General features: G+C 41.0%; 1 protein-coding gene across 16 annotated transcripts in view; it reads right to left on the bottom strand.

Moving 5' to 3' along the window:
- The window catches only part of map2 (microtubule-associated protein 2), a 60,737-nt gene that overhangs the window by 3,890 nt on the left and 38,867 nt on the right, over positions 1 to 17,980 (bottom strand). For 8 of the 16 annotated variants that reach the window (XM_061691833.1, XM_061691837.1, XM_061691838.1 and 5 more), the window contains 10 exons: positions 17,636 to 17,851; positions 16,423 to 16,725; positions 11,942 to 15,373; positions 11,060 to 11,293; positions 10,519 to 10,656; positions 9,361 to 9,422; positions 7,137 to 7,253; positions 6,847 to 6,982; positions 6,296 to 6,352; positions 5,583 to 5,905 (listed from right to left, as the gene is read on the bottom strand). In XM_061691833.1, coding sequence (XP_061547817.1) covers positions 5,583 to 5,905; positions 6,296 to 6,352; positions 6,847 to 6,982; positions 7,137 to 7,253; positions 9,361 to 9,422; positions 10,519 to 10,656; positions 11,060 to 11,293; positions 11,942 to 15,373; positions 16,423 to 16,725; positions 17,636 to 17,851 — 5,018 coding nt within the window. Of the gene's footprint in view, positions 1 to 5,582; positions 5,906 to 6,295; positions 6,353 to 6,846; positions 6,983 to 7,136; positions 7,254 to 9,360; positions 9,423 to 10,518; positions 10,657 to 11,059; positions 11,294 to 11,941; positions 15,388 to 15,502; positions 15,625 to 16,422; positions 16,726 to 17,635; positions 17,852 to 17,980 lie in introns of all 16 variants that reach the window. The other 8 variants (XM_061691839.1, XM_061691840.1, XM_061691843.1 and 5 more) reach the window with 8 other exon arrangements.

The following is a 17,980-nucleotide window of genomic DNA, read 5'->3' as shown; positions in this document are numbered from 1 at the left end:
TACAGGGGTGTCCAAACTATGGCCCAGTGGCCACTTGCTTATACGCAAAGACTAGTAGTAACAAAGTTTCTCTTCATAACGGTAACTAAAGATAATTGTGTTTCAGAATAAAAAATGTTTCCTCCAAGGCTGCTCAGTGCAGGGGCGGCTCTATTGTTGTGGAGTACAGTACAGGGCCGTGGGTGGCCCCAAAATGTTGAAAAATCTTCACCTTTAACAGAAATCTGTGTTGTAGCCGTTTTTCAAATGAACTATGATATATAAACCAATGATTTTCAAATAGTAGTACACATGCTCCCTCAAGTGGTATGCGAAAGAATCACAGCACAGTTCAGTTGTATCTAACGTTTAGGTTCTGTACGTTTGCATCTAATCTTTAAAAACCTTGTTTTTAAACATGTATTCACATACAATTGTCATTTACCTTTTATGTGCAATGCATTTTGATTAAATCTTCATTTAAGTAGACTTTTCTTCCTGTAGCTACGAACAGTGTTCGTGTTCAAACCGCATCATGTTACAGTGGCTTACAATAACTTTAAATCTACTTTTTAGAAAACTTGTTTTTTGATGAACACAGGCCTACTACACTATTGTATTCTAATACTAATTTAATACTTGGAGAACTATATTTGTAGGTGGTACTTGGTGTAAAAAGTTTGAGAACCATGATATAAATAAGTGATTGATGGAATGGTTTTACGTTTAATAGATGTAATTAATTAATGAAATTAAAAATGGACATTGCGTTCTTCCATTTTTGTGTATGTGGCCCTCTAAGGAAAAGGTTTGGACACCCCCAGTCTAGTAGTAAGCGAACAGAATCTCCTTCTGGCTTGCACATGCACTATAATATAACGCAAGCACACACGCATGTACAAAACTGCCATAGCCTGAGACTATTCATTTAACATGCAAGGGTGATCAAATGTTAGTACGCCGCAGTGTTAAATGACTCTTGTAGCTGCAAAAGAGAAAAAGCAGGAGTGAAATGCAGACAGAAGAGCTGGTGCAGTATGTAACAACGAATACATTTCAGCCAGCACAGGAAAAGCAGTGGAGCCACATTGATGCAAAGTGTACACACTAAAAACTAGGGTGGAAGAGCAATACAAGTAATTGATGTTTAAATAAGTCGCAATTAGGTGATTTGCCACGATAAAATAGAATTGAGCAACCCAAATATCTCACAAAACAAAAACAAAACAAAAAAATCCTACCAAAATGTATAACACCTCAAAACCAATCAAACAATTACTGGTCACAGTATTCTGTTTCATCTCACAGTCACTCCACAGACTTCTGAGCATAGCAGGTGTTTTTCACATCACCTTAAACACTGGTTTATTTGCATGCTTATGACATTTCTACCATGTGCAATAAAGTAGCTAAATTCAGAAATGTTGAGACCAATTATAATTAGACGGCAGTCTGTGTAAAATGTAGCATGTGACTCATTGATGGATCCAACAGAGTCACTATAGAAAAAAAATAATAGAAATGAGGACAATAGTATTGTAGGGGAAGATGATAAAACATTCGGGTTACATCCTTCACCTAGTCAGAAAGTTTGCACCGTGGAAAATAAACACCTGGGATCTATAGATAGACTCATCTGCTCTAATGAAGGACAACAAGGGGGGATGAAGGGGTTAAACATCGAGGGCTACATACATTTCCTCCACTGGGAGGTTGCTTCAGATTATCCTTGGAGCTGCATTTTGATTGCATATACCTGAAGTCCAGCTTCTTGTTTAAAATATGATTCTAAAGAGAAACAAAAAGGATGACATGGAAATGAAAATGCTTAATACTGCTCGGAGCGTATTGATGATGATAATATATCACTGTACAGTACTTTAGGTGCCCGGGCACCTGCCCTTTTGCCCTTGATGCCCAAGGTGATCCTTTGTCAATTTGTTGTTGTTTTTTTAAACGTGCGCACGAGTGTGTTTAGGTCTCTTTGGGGCCTTTCATCAATAAAATCTAATGTAACTATCCATCCATCCATTTTCTGAGCCGCTTCTCCTCACTCGGGTCGCGGGCGTGCTGGAGCCTATCCCAGCTGTCATCGGGCAGGAGGCTGGGTACACCCTGGACTGGTTGCCAGCCAATCGCAGATCTAATGTAACTATGTTGTAAAAATTTGTATTAAGTTATAATTTATTAAGGAATTAATAAACTGATACGCATTTCAATAGAGAGTGAGAGCTTAGTTGAAAAACAAAAATAGCTCTAGAGAATATATCCACTAACATGTACAGAGCTCCAGGCATGACATGGGAATTTGATTTTGGACACAGTATAGTTGGGACGTGCACACAAAATGCTCATATATGACCACAAAATAGGTGTAATTTGCAAACAAAATACTAATTGGTGGGTTTGTTATCATTCCAATTAACAACGACACAAATGGTGCGCACCTTTGCTAGAAACTGCAATTCCTGGTGTGCTTAAGGCACACGTCTTTTCTTATTCAGTTTCATGAATAGCCTGCAATGCTATGCTAAGGCATTTCAAACTCTTGTTCCATGTGTCCCCCTTTGAACTTTGAGCACCTCCCCCTTCAAATGTCTCTGCACGCCCCTGTTCAGCAGGTCGACGTGTTATAAGCTTAACCGTTTCTATGACCATTTAGTGTGGAAAGTATGTCTAATATTGATTCAGCACTTTAGCGTTAGTTTGATATTGACCAACTCCTAAGAGAAATATATGGCTTTGTTGACAAGATACTGACAACAGCTGCAGGCTGACATATGACAGACCATTAAAATACAAAATTTACAGTAGATAACAGTATTATTTTGTGGCGTTATACGAAGTGGTGTTAAAGTGTGCACTTGTATCTTACACTACACAATTTTGTTGATTTGTTGCTGTGGCTTTTTCCTCCTCATATAAGATCTGCATCATATTGGCTCCTCATTCTTCTGTAGCACCGCGGGACACATTGCAGCCTTTTGATTTGCTGTGCATATTTTTAACTGAACATTTTTCTGACTGCCAAGGAAAATATAACCGTTAATTAAAAGCTGCCTTATTGTTGTCTCCATGAGCTTCCTTTAGTTGTTGTGGTCTACCACTGCACATTTTATGTTTAGGAAGTGACCTGATTTTATGGATACATTAATTACAATATCTTGCCACCGAAAACATCATTACTTGTACCTTCACAATCTTTTGAGATCCAAATCAAGGGCTGAAGTAAAATTCCAGACAGTATTTACAAAGACAATAATATGCATTGACTTGATTTAAAAACATTTTGTATGGTGGTTAAAATTTGCAGTGGTTTGAAACGATTTTTGTCCCTATCGCTTAACTAAATAAAGGTAAAAAATAAAAAGGTAAGGTAAAAAAAAATTTAAATAAATTTATATACATATATCAGTATATTGCAGTGCAGTTCTACACCACTGCAGACTACAACCACATTAATACAGAGGACTGTATTCAGCTCTTGAATTGGCTCTCATTAGAATATCCTTATTAAAATGCTAATTTTGTCATTTAAAATGTATCAAGTTATATACATATTCATTGATATGTAACAACTTTAATCGTTCCACTCGCACTTGCATGCTATTTGAATATAATGTATGGTGCTGCGGTGTACCAGCAGGCCTTGGGTCCATGTCATACTGTGAGCCGCTGACAGACACAGAGTAAAGGAGATGACCCGGAGCACCGAGTTCCAGATCCAAGAGGAGGCCTTGAGTTTGGCCTCGGCTGCCATTATTTGCTCCTTGTGCGTCTACGGTGACAATGACAGGTGGCAGGTCAGTGGCCAGGTGAGACCTTTCGGGGGGACGGAGCTAGCTCTCTTCAGGAACGACAAGGAGTTACTATGGGTGAAAGGGGGATGATGACGGTGGCAATCTGGCAACATTTTTAAATTACACAAAAGACTCAATGTAAATATTTAACTATGGTTTTGAATCGTCATTTTGGTATATGGGTTTAAACATTTCTTATTTGCTAAATATAATGACCCCCGGCCCACCACCCCAAATAAAGTAAATAAATAAAGAGGATGATGTTATTTGGATCTATCTCACCTCAGCAGTGGAGCACATGGATGGATGAGTGGCCTTACAGTGACCTGTCACCCTGCTTAAAAACTGAACACTGGATGGAGTTTTAGACACACAAGTCTCTCCCTGGAGACTACTGCCACCTAGCGGTCGAACATGTTATGAGATTTGTCTGAAAGCTTATTCACTAATCCATGGTGGCAGAATTAGGAAAGATTCATGATCAATCATCTTACTAATATCCTCCAAATAAGCAAATGGTTAAATAAATAAATAAAACAAAAAAGGTCAAGGTTTCCTCAGGACATCTGACCCTAAAATGCTGCATTTCAAGGATGATCTGACCTTATTTCAGTCTGGCTGCACAAAAAAAGCCCATACTAAAGAGAAGTCATCAAAACAAGCCAACGCTCTAAATCAGGTCATCGTGGGAGATTTTGTAAGAGCTGATGGCTGCGGACAAAGTGTTCATCTCAACCCTTTTTGATGCAGCACTGACTTTGTCCTTCAAACACCCACCGCTGCAATATAATTGTCAAACATTGTGCCCATGAAAATGGGATGTGAAATGCTGAGGTTCACTCCTTTGTTCAGACAGATTGAGGAGTATAAATGAGAAGCAAAGTTTAACTCTCTCTGCCGCTGGAACCATGTCACACTTTAATTTGAAGACCTACAGAATGTATTAAAGAAGGGGGAACAACAAAATAAAAAATGTAGGTTACCGGTATATTCTACATGATAATTCATAAATATTATATTTACTATTAAAACTTTGTAGTATTCATGCTTTGTTTTAAATCAGTGTGCCAATGTACAGCGCTTAACAAATGTACTGAACCTCCTGTCATGAAGAGACCATCCAGTATCTTCAAGTGTTTTAATGCAGACTCATTCAATATTAATGAGTTCTTGACAGCTTGCAACCTTGAACAGGAATAAGGAATTTCAAACTGAATAAACCTTTTCATATCCAAATTTGGAATGGCCTGCTGGGCTTCTGAGTGAGACATCAATCAAGCATAACATTCGACCACTAAAACAAAATGTTTTGCTCATCAATGCAAGTAATTAACTATGATTTGATACCTTAATCAAGAAATAATAGCATCCTTTACTGTTTTTAGTAAAAAAATACATTTTGAAGAAAAAATATGAAGAGTTATTTAAGAGTCGAGAAAAAAATGAAGAAATATTTAAGATTGTACTTGCAAGTTTATTATCCATTTTGGTAATTAACGGTGTTGTTTGTTTGGAGCAGCTGTTTCATGAGCCTCACATTGGGTAGCGATCAAATAAATTTCATTTGTTAAGCACGGTGTGTTGTCACATCATCAATATTGTACTAGTTCCTTTTTATGGTAGATGGGTAAAATATAAACACAAACTAGAGGTGGAAAAAAGGAAGATGGAAGGAAAACATAAAGGAGAGTAAAACGAAAAGTCTAAAACCTACATTATGACTAAAATAGCTCCTACAGTCCTAAAGAAACAAGTAGTAGTTACAGAGAGGTGGATAGAGCGTGACGTAAATGGTAGTGTTACCTGTCCACTTTTGGGCTGATACTTGATATTGTCTATGGAGCCAACTTTGGACCGGACCTTCTTGAAGTCAGGTAAAGGTTGGTTGAGGACTCGGAGCTGCTTGGGAGTGGTGGCGGGGGACTTGGGCGGGGTCCGGGCCACAGCCACCTTCCTCTCCTGGGACATCACGCTGAGGGAACGAGGGGTTCCAGGAGTCCTTGAGGATGATGAGCAGCTGGGAGGGGTGCCAGGGGTCATGGCGCTAGAGCCGGGGGTCCGTGGTGTGGAGTGGCCACTGCGGGCTGAGCGAGAGCGCAGCGGCTCTGAGACTGTTAGGGAGAAATCTAAGGATAAAGCCTGTAAAGCTATTTATGTGCAATACAGGGTGTCCTCCATTTACAGTGATACTAACATACGATGTTTCTAGGTTGCGGGCAACATGCGATGAGCTAATTTGTGCAGCAGTATAAAAATACAGTATGTCATCACATGGCAAAAGAAGGAACGCTCATTTACCGTCTTTACTAACTGTTTTAATTTAAATGTTTTTATTTAAGGTCCCAGAAGTGTATTTCATACAAAATTTAATGTAATTATGACTACAAATGTGTTAGTGTAGGTTTATGATATGACTATGGGAAAATGTGGGTTATGTCATCACCATAGGAACGGTACAAACAACGGAACGAAGAACTCCTTGTGGTAATATGCTAAAAATACTGAATTCTCTCTACCTGTCATACTGGGAGCTCGACCTGTCCTTTGCTCTGCCCTCATCACAGCACGGCAAGCTGAAAGAAGATCGTCAAACGGGCAAAACAAGACGGGGATTGTTTGTCGACAAATTGGAGCAAGATTTTTTCAAACAATCTTTTACAGTGACCCCCCCCCCCCACAAATCGGCATTTGCGAATTCACATATTCGCTGATTTTGTCCTAAGTCCAAAGGCGTGTCTCAAAACAGTATTGCTTAGGCACCATCTTGTGGCATTCTGGTGCCAAGTAACTAAGTTGAAGTGAACTGAGGGGCTCCATGTAGTGCTTTGCTGCCATCCTGCGGCATCCATAGACAAATACAGCATACATCTTTTTGGGTGGGACCAGTTACTTGCAGATTCGCTATTGGCGGCAGCACTCCGTCATTCGCAAAGGAACACTGTACACTCAATAGAGACACAAATTATTATTCAGACAAATTTGGATCCTGGGGAGCAACCAAATTTGTAATTTGGGTTATGAGCCGAACAGGTTTGGGAAAGACAACATTAGAGGAACGACAGCCTACCTGTGGGTCTGCGGGGTGCTGTTGAACCAGAGCTGGTGATGGAGGTTGAACTGTCCTCATGGTATCCGCGGCGACTAAGAGAGGAGGCTTGCCGCGGCACAGAAGTTCTCTTGTCAGGACTTTGTGATCTACCATCCTGTGAAACACAAAATAAAACAAAATATTTATTGAGCTAGTGACACTTTAGGTAGCTGGTTTACAGTAGCCTTTTTTAAAAAACAAAAATATGAATATAATTTATTTTCCTCGTAAATCCTTGCAGTTCGACTGCCACATTACCATCCACGTACCTTGGCTATGAGAGTTGAAATTACTGATCCTGAGGATGGATGAGGTCCATTTAATGAGGTAACCATTGCGGACATGAAGGTGTGTGTCTTTGTTAGGGAAATATGCTGAGCATGGCACTGAAATGGCAGACAAATGAGTGGCACAACACCAAAACACAGAGCACAGGATGACATGGGTGAAAATAACACTGCTTCCACATGAATGATCAAATATATCAGCTCAAGTGTTTGTAGAGCAGATTCATTAAGTTTTATTTTTGGTGAAGAAAAATGAAAATAGCTGGAACATGAAATTTGAACCAGCTCTCATGCTAAATCTGCTGCTTTGAGATTAACAACGGATAAGGATGACAGACAAACTAGAAGACTGTAAACATAAAGCGAAACACAAAGTTGAGCACAATTTGAATGTGCATAAATGCTGTTATTTGGACACAATAACTGTCATTATGATGTCGGAGGAGTGAAACAGTCAGTGCCAAAATGTCACAGGATGATTTAACACCTACTCTGTGACTTCAAATGAATCACTCCTGCGAACAAACCCCATTAACTGTGAAGTCAGCACCGCCATTGTATGAAATAATGTAGCAAATGGCATTGGAACAGACATGCAATAATGTGATATTTATGCAGGGGTGAGGCCTTTAATAGTAGCTACAGGTGACAGCATTCAAAATCATATAAAATATTCACACAACAAAATTGGCTCTCTCTATTTGATACATCAGTTGATGGTAATAACAATAAGAAAAATAAAAACCTTACCAGTGATGATATGCTCACAACATAACTCCCAACCAATGATATTAAATAAATATCTATACATTATAAATAATCATCTGTAACAGATTAAAACAAACAAACAAACAAAAAACACTGGCTCATTTAAGGACATAACAATGCACACTGATGCATACTCTATGAAGTCCCTTTTCTGTGACCTCAAACACAGTTTGAGTGTGAATGAAAGGCTAAAACAAACATTAATTTTGTCCCTTTGGTTATGGCCTTCAATGGCTCTAGTGCAGTTCTGTCAAAGGTCTGAAGCTTTCCAGTCGGGCCATTTAGAATTGTTGGAACACTAGCCTACTTGACGTTATGATTTAATGTGTGCTAGGACAGTTGCCAATCGAGCACACCTGCCTGATGCCAAAATGGATGGACATAAAATAACCGGCATTTTGACCAACACTTGGCAAAATACTCCACTGTACACTGTACATGAGTCTGTTTCACTTTAGTCCTGATGGTTGACCATTCTTGGCAAAACCCGAGCTTTGAATTGGAACAGCACTTGATCTGCGACTAATAGGGGTTATCAACTTTCGCATTTGGCAAAACGAGACAAAGGGCTCATCTCAAGTCTTTTAATTGCAACTATCCTTGCTCCTTTGCATTTACATTGAAAGCGACACGAAAGGAGCAAGATCTGGGGACCTAGGAATTTGCAATCCGCGAAATGAGACTAGGTCAAAGCACTTTCTTCCGGTCCAGGTCACCAGCGGAGCCCTATGACAGGAGACCGGGACAAAGCAGCTACAATGTCTTTGTTTTTCATAAGATGTCTCCAAGAGATAGCAAAGATGACCATATCGGATGTCCTTTGCATTTGCAGGGCGACATCTGACATTTGCCACAAAAATGGACAAAGGTTTTAAGCTGTATGCTTTATCTTACATACAGTATGTGACTACAAAGGTATGTGTCTATATGCTAACATTAGCTGCATAACTTTTATTCATACTAAAACACAACATACTGTGACCTACAAGTAGTAAATTATGTGAATGTTATATGTCTGTCGTTAGCCAACAACAAGCAGAGAATATTCGATAGAAATTAGAGAATGTGTTACTCTCCTCTAACGTTGCATTTGTGCAAGCTAACGATAACTTTATCTCAACTCAGCAGTTTTGTTAACTGCATCATGTCATCAGCCCGTAGTTATTGTAGTTATTGTTGTGCACAGTCTGTCAACCTGCTTTCCAGTTTGGTCACGGGGTGGTCTGCATTAAGACCCATGAGGATCCTCAAGTCTAAAAGAATGCAAATACTGACAAGAAACTGGGAACCCAAATCATATTTAAGAAGGGCAATTGGAATTTGAAACATTCCATACTTTTAAAATATCAATAATACACACAAAATATAATCTGAATGCCTTTAAATGGTCTTGGTGCCAGAGGTCACTGCCTTGTTAGGGCTAAAGGAATTTACTCACCAACGCCCTGTCGCAAGACCGCCGTGCAACTGTGAGCGGCTGACGACTGTCAGAAGGTTGCTCTAAAAGACAAAGAATATATGTCACTAACACTTGACCACAAACAAATTCATGCAAAGAGTGAGACAAACATTTTGAAAAAGAACAATGTGTCTCCAAATCTACAAAATAAACTGTATGATACAGTCCATAGGTCAGTGCTTAAAGGGGACATATTTTGCCAAACCATATTTTTCTAGTATTGTTTTTTCTAGTATCTAGATGTAATATAGTCTCTACGGTGCCTCAGTAAACGTGAAATATGAATTACAATCGTCCACACATTCCTGGGTTCGAGACGTTTTTCTGCCGACAGGCCTGAAATCAGGTCATTCGAATTTCTCGACCTTAAGGCAACCAATTGGAGGAAAGGTGGAAGTCTTAGCCAAATATGAACCAAGCAGGTCAAACAGAAGAAGCTGACAGAGGGACCTTTTCTGGACACTCGCATGACAGAATCAAGGTGTTTTTTTTTAAATGAAATGGACACTTTTATACAGAGTCCATGTTAGAGAGTCAGTCTACGGAGATCTAAATAGCCAAAATACGGGACCTTTAAACAAGAAATACATCATACATATTGCATTTATGTATTGGACAGAAGGATACAGAGTATATTGTGCATTAGGCCGGTGAAAAAGTGTGTGGGTGCAAAAGAAAGTACAGTGAAAAAGAAGAAAAAAGATGAAGACACAAATGAAGCCAAATAAAAAGATAAGAATTTTTATTATAACAAAAAGTAAAAAAAAAAAAAAAAACATACATGATGTTAAAAAAAAAAAGGAACCAATATGCAAAACATGAGTACTGAGACGTGTCAGTTTTTCACAGCACTGATTTAGAGGTAGTTGAATTTGATATCTTCTCGACTCTTAACTAACTCTTAACTGACCTAATTAAATCAGTTTAAAAGAGCATGTACAAATTGATAAAGGAAAAAAACTCAGGATACCCAATAATCACTAAAAGGTCCATAGATACTTTTGATTATTGCAATGAGCTGAATGACCAAGCTTCTTCACAAACATATATAACCTAAAAAGTATTTTATTCCATCACCAAATGGAAGATATTGCTGGACGTGGCACTGCAGAAATGCACGACAGTAGAAGTAATCACCTGTGGGTCTCCTTCTAGGACAGGAATGATGCTGGGTGGGGCGGGTCTGGCGGACACCTTGTTTCGGTCCAATCCTCTTGGACGGGGACAGAGTTTGAGCTTCCATTTTTTTGGTAAAGTCAGTCTTCTTTATCACAGCTATATTAATCGGTCGCAGGGCCACATAAGCAGAAAGACGTCAATAATTGAAGGTCGAACCACTGAACAGAATGTGCATCAAAAACAATTGTTTTAACAAATGGTCAACAGTTCCTCCCATTCAGTTATATTAAGATGGGCATACACTGTATGATTATAGAGGTGATACTATTAAATTGCAATACACTTTTTTGACTGATAGTATGCAATAAGCCCTCAATCAAAAGTTAGCGTGCCAACTCAGTCGTAATTCACAAAAGGAATTCCCAGCTTTAGTCTGTTACGTACAACAACTGAGTGACAGAATTGTGCCAATAAGATGTAGCCTATATGCTGTAATACAACATGCAAAAGAGTCACAGCTGAGGAGTCAAAAAAGGGATACAACTGGAAAGGAAATAACCTTTTTTCTTCTCTCGAGGGACGTAAACAGGGTCCTTGTGCTGTGGTTTGCGTTCAGGAGTGGAGAGTCTGCCTTTAGTCCGCCCACCCTTAGTTTTCGGCTTGACTGGCTTTTCATGCTTCTGTGTTCTCTTCTGCTGTGTCTGCTTATTCTGGACCACAGGGGACTTTCTGACAGGACTACACACCTTAGGAAAGGGCTGTATCTGCTCTGTAGCCATGCTCTTGTCATCATCTGCCCCGCCCAAAAAAAAAAAAAAAATATAGAACATCGTTATCATTATTGTTATTCTTGGAAAAATGAAAAACATTCCAGAAGTAAACTTCATTTTAACCGGTCGGGTTTGGTTCAGTTGGGTATTTCTCAGCATTCCACTTTTCAGTACCCCGCTGTTGGGATGCAGCCAGCAGTGGTAGGCTTCAGTACATTCGTGGCGAGTAGGGGTTACATGGAAGCCGCAGTGTTTGCCAAAAATCAGTGATCTTCAGTGAAATTCCCTGCTCTCCTACCACTTTGACAGTGTAGGCCAAAAAATGGTTCAAAAATCCTGTTTGAGTCTGGCTTTTTTTTCCCCTTTACTGGTTGTCTCTCACTTACCAAAGCTGTGCATTCAGAAATAAAGGACAATTTAAATAAATTAAGGAGATAATTTTTTCAACTATTGCTAAGTGTGCTTCTTCTTGAAGCCAAAAACATGATTAGCGACTAGTCGACTCGTCTGTACAACACCTAGTGGAGAGTCGAGTGACACATTGCTTTTCGTGAATTGGTCGAAAGACAATTGTTTGGGAGAAGCAATTGAAGTGAACCATACTACTTGGTGGAAACAAGACAAAAGCAAATCCAAGTAAAAAAAAAAAAAAAAAAAAGAAAAGGCCTCACCTTGTGTGTCCACCCAAGAGCTGTCCAGGATGGAGTCGTCCATGGTGGTTTCATCTCTGTCATAACTTTCTGTTAGACCTTCTGTTTCGACTGTTTGAGCTTCCCTCTCAGGAGACGCAGGGGTATCAGGAATGTCACAAACCTCTTCAAAACTGGCAGCCTCAATGTCTGCCTCCTGGGCCAACTCCACAGACTCCTCCTCATCATCACCATCATCATCATTCTGCTCCTCATCCTCGTAATCCTCTTGCTCTTCCCCACTAGGTATACACAAGGCTTCAGGTGGAGCAGAGAAACGAACACTGTGTCCCGGTTCATCCGCTTCATCGATGGTCTGGACGACAGTGATGAAGTCGTCTTCCACCGTCACCACTGATTCAATGGCGGCACGAGTCTCAGTGACCTCCTTGACTGCAGCTGCTCCAGCAGCCAACTCCTCTTCCTCTTTTTCTTTTTCAGCTGGTTTGATTTTGTCCAATTCAGCCATTATCTTTGTCTCTTCAACATTTTGTATCTCCTGTTGAAGCTTATTTTCCTTTTCCCTTAACTCGTTTTCATTTCTTTCTTTTTCCTCTTTCCTTGCTACCGCTAACTCTTCTTGCTCGACCCTTTCTTTAATCTCCCTTGCCTCTAAATCTTCCTTTTTTTTCATATCACTTTCCTCTTTCTCCTTTTCTTTCTCTTCCCTTTCTTCTATTTCCCCACTTTCTTTCTCTTTCCTCCCATTTTCAATGCTCTCTGCCTCTTCGTTCCCGCTCATCACCAGCCCTTCTTTTTCTTTCCTTTCTTCCTCAACCCTCTCTGCTTCTTCCCTCTCTCTCTTTTCCCTCTCCTGTTTTCCTTTCCTTTCCTTCTCAATTTTCTCTGCCTCTTCCCTTTCTTTGATTTCCTTCTCCTCTTTTTCTGTCCTTTCTTTCTCTAATCTATCTGCCTCTTCCTTTTCTCTCTCCTCCTTTTTTTCCCTTTCATTTTCAATCCTCTCTTCCTTTTCTTTAGTCTCCCTTTCTTCCTTCTCTGCCTCTTCTCTGATTTTCCTCTCTTTTTCTTTGCTTTCTTTCTCCAATCTATCTGCCTCTTCCTTTTCTCTCATTTCCCTGTCCACGTTTTCTTTCCTATCTGCCTCTTCCTTTTCTTTCATTTCCCTCTCCCCTTTTTCTTTCCTCTCTTTCTCTAATCTATCCGCCTCTTCCTTTTCTTTCATTTCCCTCTCCCCTTTTTCTTTCCTCTCTTTCTCTAATCTATCCGCCTCTTCCTTTTCTTTCCTTTCTTTCTCAATCTTCTCTTCCTTTTCTTTAGTCTCCCTTTCCTCTTCTTGCTCTTCTTTGTGTATCATTTGCATTTTCTCAGTTTCTTCCCTTTGATTCTTCTCTGCTGTATCTTGTTCCCTCCTTTCCTCCTCTTCTCTTTCTTTTATTTCATTCAGTTTCTTGTCTGTCTCTTCTTTAATTTTCTTCTCTGTCTCCTCTTTCTCAGCCTTTATTTCTCCCTCAGTTGCTTCTTTTTCATTCTGCTCTCTAGCTTTTCTATCAGATTCCTCTGTGCCCTCTTTGGTTACTGCTATCACTGGTGATGCTGCTCTTTTAGGGGAACCATAAAGTTCTTTTTGTTTAAGCTTGGATGGTGAGAGCACTGGCGAAAGTAGTTTATCATCATCAATATTACTTTCCACTGAGGAAGTTGGTGACGACTTGACAGGCCTGGCAATGCGGTCTTTGGCCACCCCGGTCAACTGGTACACATCTTCAGCATCCACTTCCTCATAGGCCTCCTGGTGCACCAGCTTCACCTTCTCCCGAAGCTCCTGTAACTCTCGTTCTTCCTCCAAACTGAGAGGCCTGCCCTCCATCTCCAGTTTGCGGATCTGCCTCTCATAGTCAGCGATCTCAGTTTCAGAAGCATAGCCTTCGCCACTGGCTTGTCGTTCTGTCTCGCTTCCTGACCTCCCACCTTCTTCTAAAGTCACTGTGACAGTGGGTGTCACAAACGATTCCCCTGGGAGGGCAGACGATTTTACCTGCTCACTTACTGATGTATTTAGCTGGTCAATTATATTCTTTTGACCTTCTTCGGAGGAATCTTTTCTCTCTCTTTCACTCTTCTCTTTTTCTTCACTGACAGTCAAGTCTAAAGCCTGGCTATTGTCTTCCACAGATGTGTCTCTAACTGCTAGTTTCCTGGCTTGCGCAGCAACTTTCTCCTCAAGAACAGCAGGGGTGAAGACCTGTGCAGAAGTGTTTGTTGGGCTAATCACATCAGCAGGGGACGGCATAGGTCCTGAGTATTCACTGAACACACAATAGCCCATCTCTTCCAGCTGACTGTCACTTTTTTTAATTCCAGGACTTTGTTCACCTGAGACAAAGCCAGCCAGCAAGTCATCAGGGAAGGCTTGAAACGATTTTCTCCGTACGATTTCTGTGTCAGTGTTTTCAGATGACAGCCTAGAACGGGACCCAGCAAGATCTAGCATCTCAGGCAAGTCTTGGGCCATGACTGTGTTATTCTTAGGACTGCTCTCAGATGGCTGGGGTGACTCAGGGGACTCAGGTGACTCTGGTCCAGAGCTGGGATTTGAAATGGCTTCAGCCATCCTTGGTGGAGATGAGGAATCAGAAGTGATTGAAGCTGCAGTCTCCAGAATTAGCGGAGGGAAGGGAGGTGGCTTTTCTCCAGAGGGAGTAGTAATTGGGAGGTAATCTGCTGACTCATCGAGACTGCCACTGGTGTACGTCATGATATCAGTGGCCAATGGTGAAAAGTTCCTCATTCTGTCTTGGCCAATTTGATCCATTGTTCCAATAGTAATGTTTAGGGAGTAGCTCCTTTGCTCCAAGGCCAGTTTACCAGGGGATAGCTTGCATTCATTCCCTCTGTCAGGAACTGAGAAATCTTGAGTCACAGTGTTTTGTGTTTCACGACTCTCCAGCACTGGTGACCCAATCTTCTGAGGCTTGGAATCAACAGTATTCTTCTCTTCACCGACTCTGCTCAGTTCATAATAACCCTCACCCTTATCCTGGGGGGACACATAAGCATCAGTGGCTGATGTTTCAAAATAAGCTGACATTGCATCACTTGTCAAGTTTCCTCCTTCAACTTTGACTCCCATTGAAGAGAAATCAGAGGGGGCACCAAGGCTGCTGAACTCCACTACCTCCACAGATGGCTGCTTCTCTGACACTGTGAGGGGCTCACCATAAATGGGCTGAAGGGTGATTGACTTTGCAAATTCTTTGGCTTGAGTTTGAACATCTGGAGGTACAAACGACAGCATATCCATGGTGGGACTCTCTGGTACGATTCGTTCTCCAGCAAAGAACCCCTGAGTCTGATGCTCAAAAACCTCCTCTGGACGTTTCTCTGATCCGATGCTGTCTGGGCTCATGGAACCACTTTTCTCACTTCCGGGTTTTTCCGAGTCCATCTTCACAGCTGAAAGGACATCTCTAAGTTGGTTGTTATGAACACAAGATGAAAGGTTTAGCTTTGGCATGCGCTGATATTCATTTGGCCAAGTACTGGAAAAGCGGAAAACAGGCAAAGCTCTCCTTAGAAACTTACAGCACAATGATACGGCCATCACTGAAGAAGAACGGCGAAAGAATGAGGTCCACCAAGTCAGAGATGGATAGAAATATGGCATGGTATGTGATAGTACCGGCATGGGGCAACTGTCAGGCGGACTGATGGAAAACAAACAATCATTCATGGAATGGATATCCATGCAATACATTATTGTATATTACAACATTTTAATGTCAATGATTCTTTGTTAAAATTAAGGGGCGCATATCTAAGAATGTTTACATAGTTTTGATCAAATGAACATGCTTGTTGATGATAACTGCCATATGTCATTAAATAATTCAAATAACATTTGCAGAAATACTGAGGAAGCTTGGTTGTGAATGACAGATAAATACTATATGCAACAAACTAACAGTGACAAAACCGAAACCAGATGACTTGGTCTTTTGATAAATGTTGAATAATTAAATAAGATGTAGAAAATTTGTGAAAAATGAGAGCCAACATCAAATCCCCTCCCATCCTCTGCCAAAGAGTGATCAATGAAATAATGGTTAAAGATTACATAAATCCAATGCACTGGTATACCAGCACCAAGCCATCGGTGTTAACATAATGACAATCCTGGAAGCTTATAGCTGGTGATCAAAAGCACGATTGCGGGTGCAGCACGTAATCATACCAGTACAAAAGAGCCAGCCCCAAACAACAGCAACAATAAGAAAACACAGGCATAACAATGATTTCAATATAAACAGGTTAAAGTTAATGTATTGTGGCTTTTTCCACTAACAAGCCTGTGTTGCCTTGCAGACACAGCAGTGCATGGGGCCAATGTTTTGCCATTCCACCTGAATAATGCTGAATCTCTCCTGCCCCTTGACACATCTGGCAATCGTATACGGTGGACAAGCTGTAACATGCAGGCAGTGTGCGCAGAGAGGAGGACACACCTGACTCAGGGCTCTCCTCACCCTCTGCTTCCTCCTCATCCTCATCCTCCTCCTCCTCTCTGTCCATAGAGCTTTCTGTAGGAGCACTAGCTGCCTCTGTCAGTCCCAGTTCTAGATCCTGGGCTTTGTCTACGGCCTCTGCCTGCTCTACAAGTTCAGCTTCGGGGATGTCCAGGTCAGGCTCTTCCCCGCTCCATTGCTGCTCATCAAGAGCTGCCTCTGCACTTTCCTCTTCCTCCTCATCCTCATCCTCCTCTTCAACCTCCTCCTCGTATTCAGCTGTAAGAGCCTCCATGGTCTCTTCTTCGCAAAAAACAGGATGAGAGGGGCACACATTAAGACTACAGGCAACACAGACTTGGGCAGTGTGAAAACATAACCAATGGAGAGACACTTTGAGATGATCCAAAGTGATCACACATACATCACACATAGGCATGGTGTATTGTTTGTGAGTATGATTTTTACTCTATATTGGCTTTAGGCAAGTATGGCACTTCTAATTGACTATTTAGTATGCATGTCCTTATGGTCCTGTAAAGACCATTCTTAGGAGGGAAAATAATGTTTTTCTTTTCTTTCTAATCAACCATGCCTCATCCAATTTACTTTACATCAAGTATGAATAGTTTTGTTCTAGATAAGCAAGCTGTACTCCAGATCAATGTAAAACTCATCCACCAAGCCAAACACACCACTAAAGAGTAGACAAACGACAACAGCAACAGATTGATGTATTTTTTCAACAAGTTTGTGAGCATGTGTTTGTGTAAGTCATAGGTTTTACCTTTATAAGTCTAACTCAACTGTTAATTAATTGGTTTATAACCCTGTTGCTATAGCCACCAAAACCACCTTAAGTCACATATTCCTATGTCCACTGCCAGAATCTCATTAAAATTGTCCTCCTTTATGGGATGCCCCTACAGTGTGTTGAACTAAACATGATTGCAAACACAGGTAGCAATGCTTTTGGGTGAAGTAAATGATAAGAATATGATGTTTTACAAATCTGAAATCTCTCAGATTTACAGAGATTTACAGCAAATGGAAATCACAAGGACACACAAACAAACAAAGATGACGGACCAACTGACGAATGGAGAGACGGAAGGGTGAAGAGATGCTGGGAGGAAGGCACAACACAGGAAAGAAAAGGAAAGAAGGGGTGGAGGGGTTGAGAGACAGAAAAGAGGAACCGTGCGTGGTTCACCTTCAATCTGTCTAAAGGCCACAGCCTGCCCCATGGGGCGGGCGCCCGAGTGCGTCCACTCTGGGCTGAACAAGGGGTGCTCATAGTACTCCTCGTCGGAGTGGTAGGGGTCGTCCTCAGGCACAGAAACTGAGATGGAGGGGGCGAGGAACTTGCACCTCTCCCGAGAATTTTGGAAGCGGCGGAGAGGGCCTGCCTCCTCCTCATCCCCTACATCTACAAACAAGACAGACACAAGGAGAAGAACTGCAGGGAAATCTGGACACGCACGGTGAGGAAAAAATAAAAGAGGATGTAAAGGAGGGGAAAAAAATGGGACATCTGAAACAAAAATGTCCATTTTAA

This window comes from Phycodurus eques, chromosome 12, assembly GCF_024500275.1.
Source record: "Phycodurus eques isolate BA_2022a chromosome 12, UOR_Pequ_1.1, whole genome shotgun sequence".
In the NCBI taxonomy this organism is placed as follows: domain Eukaryota; kingdom Metazoa; phylum Chordata; class Actinopteri; order Syngnathiformes; family Syngnathidae; genus Phycodurus; species Phycodurus eques.
This window is presented reverse-complemented; position numbering and strand designations above follow the sequence as displayed.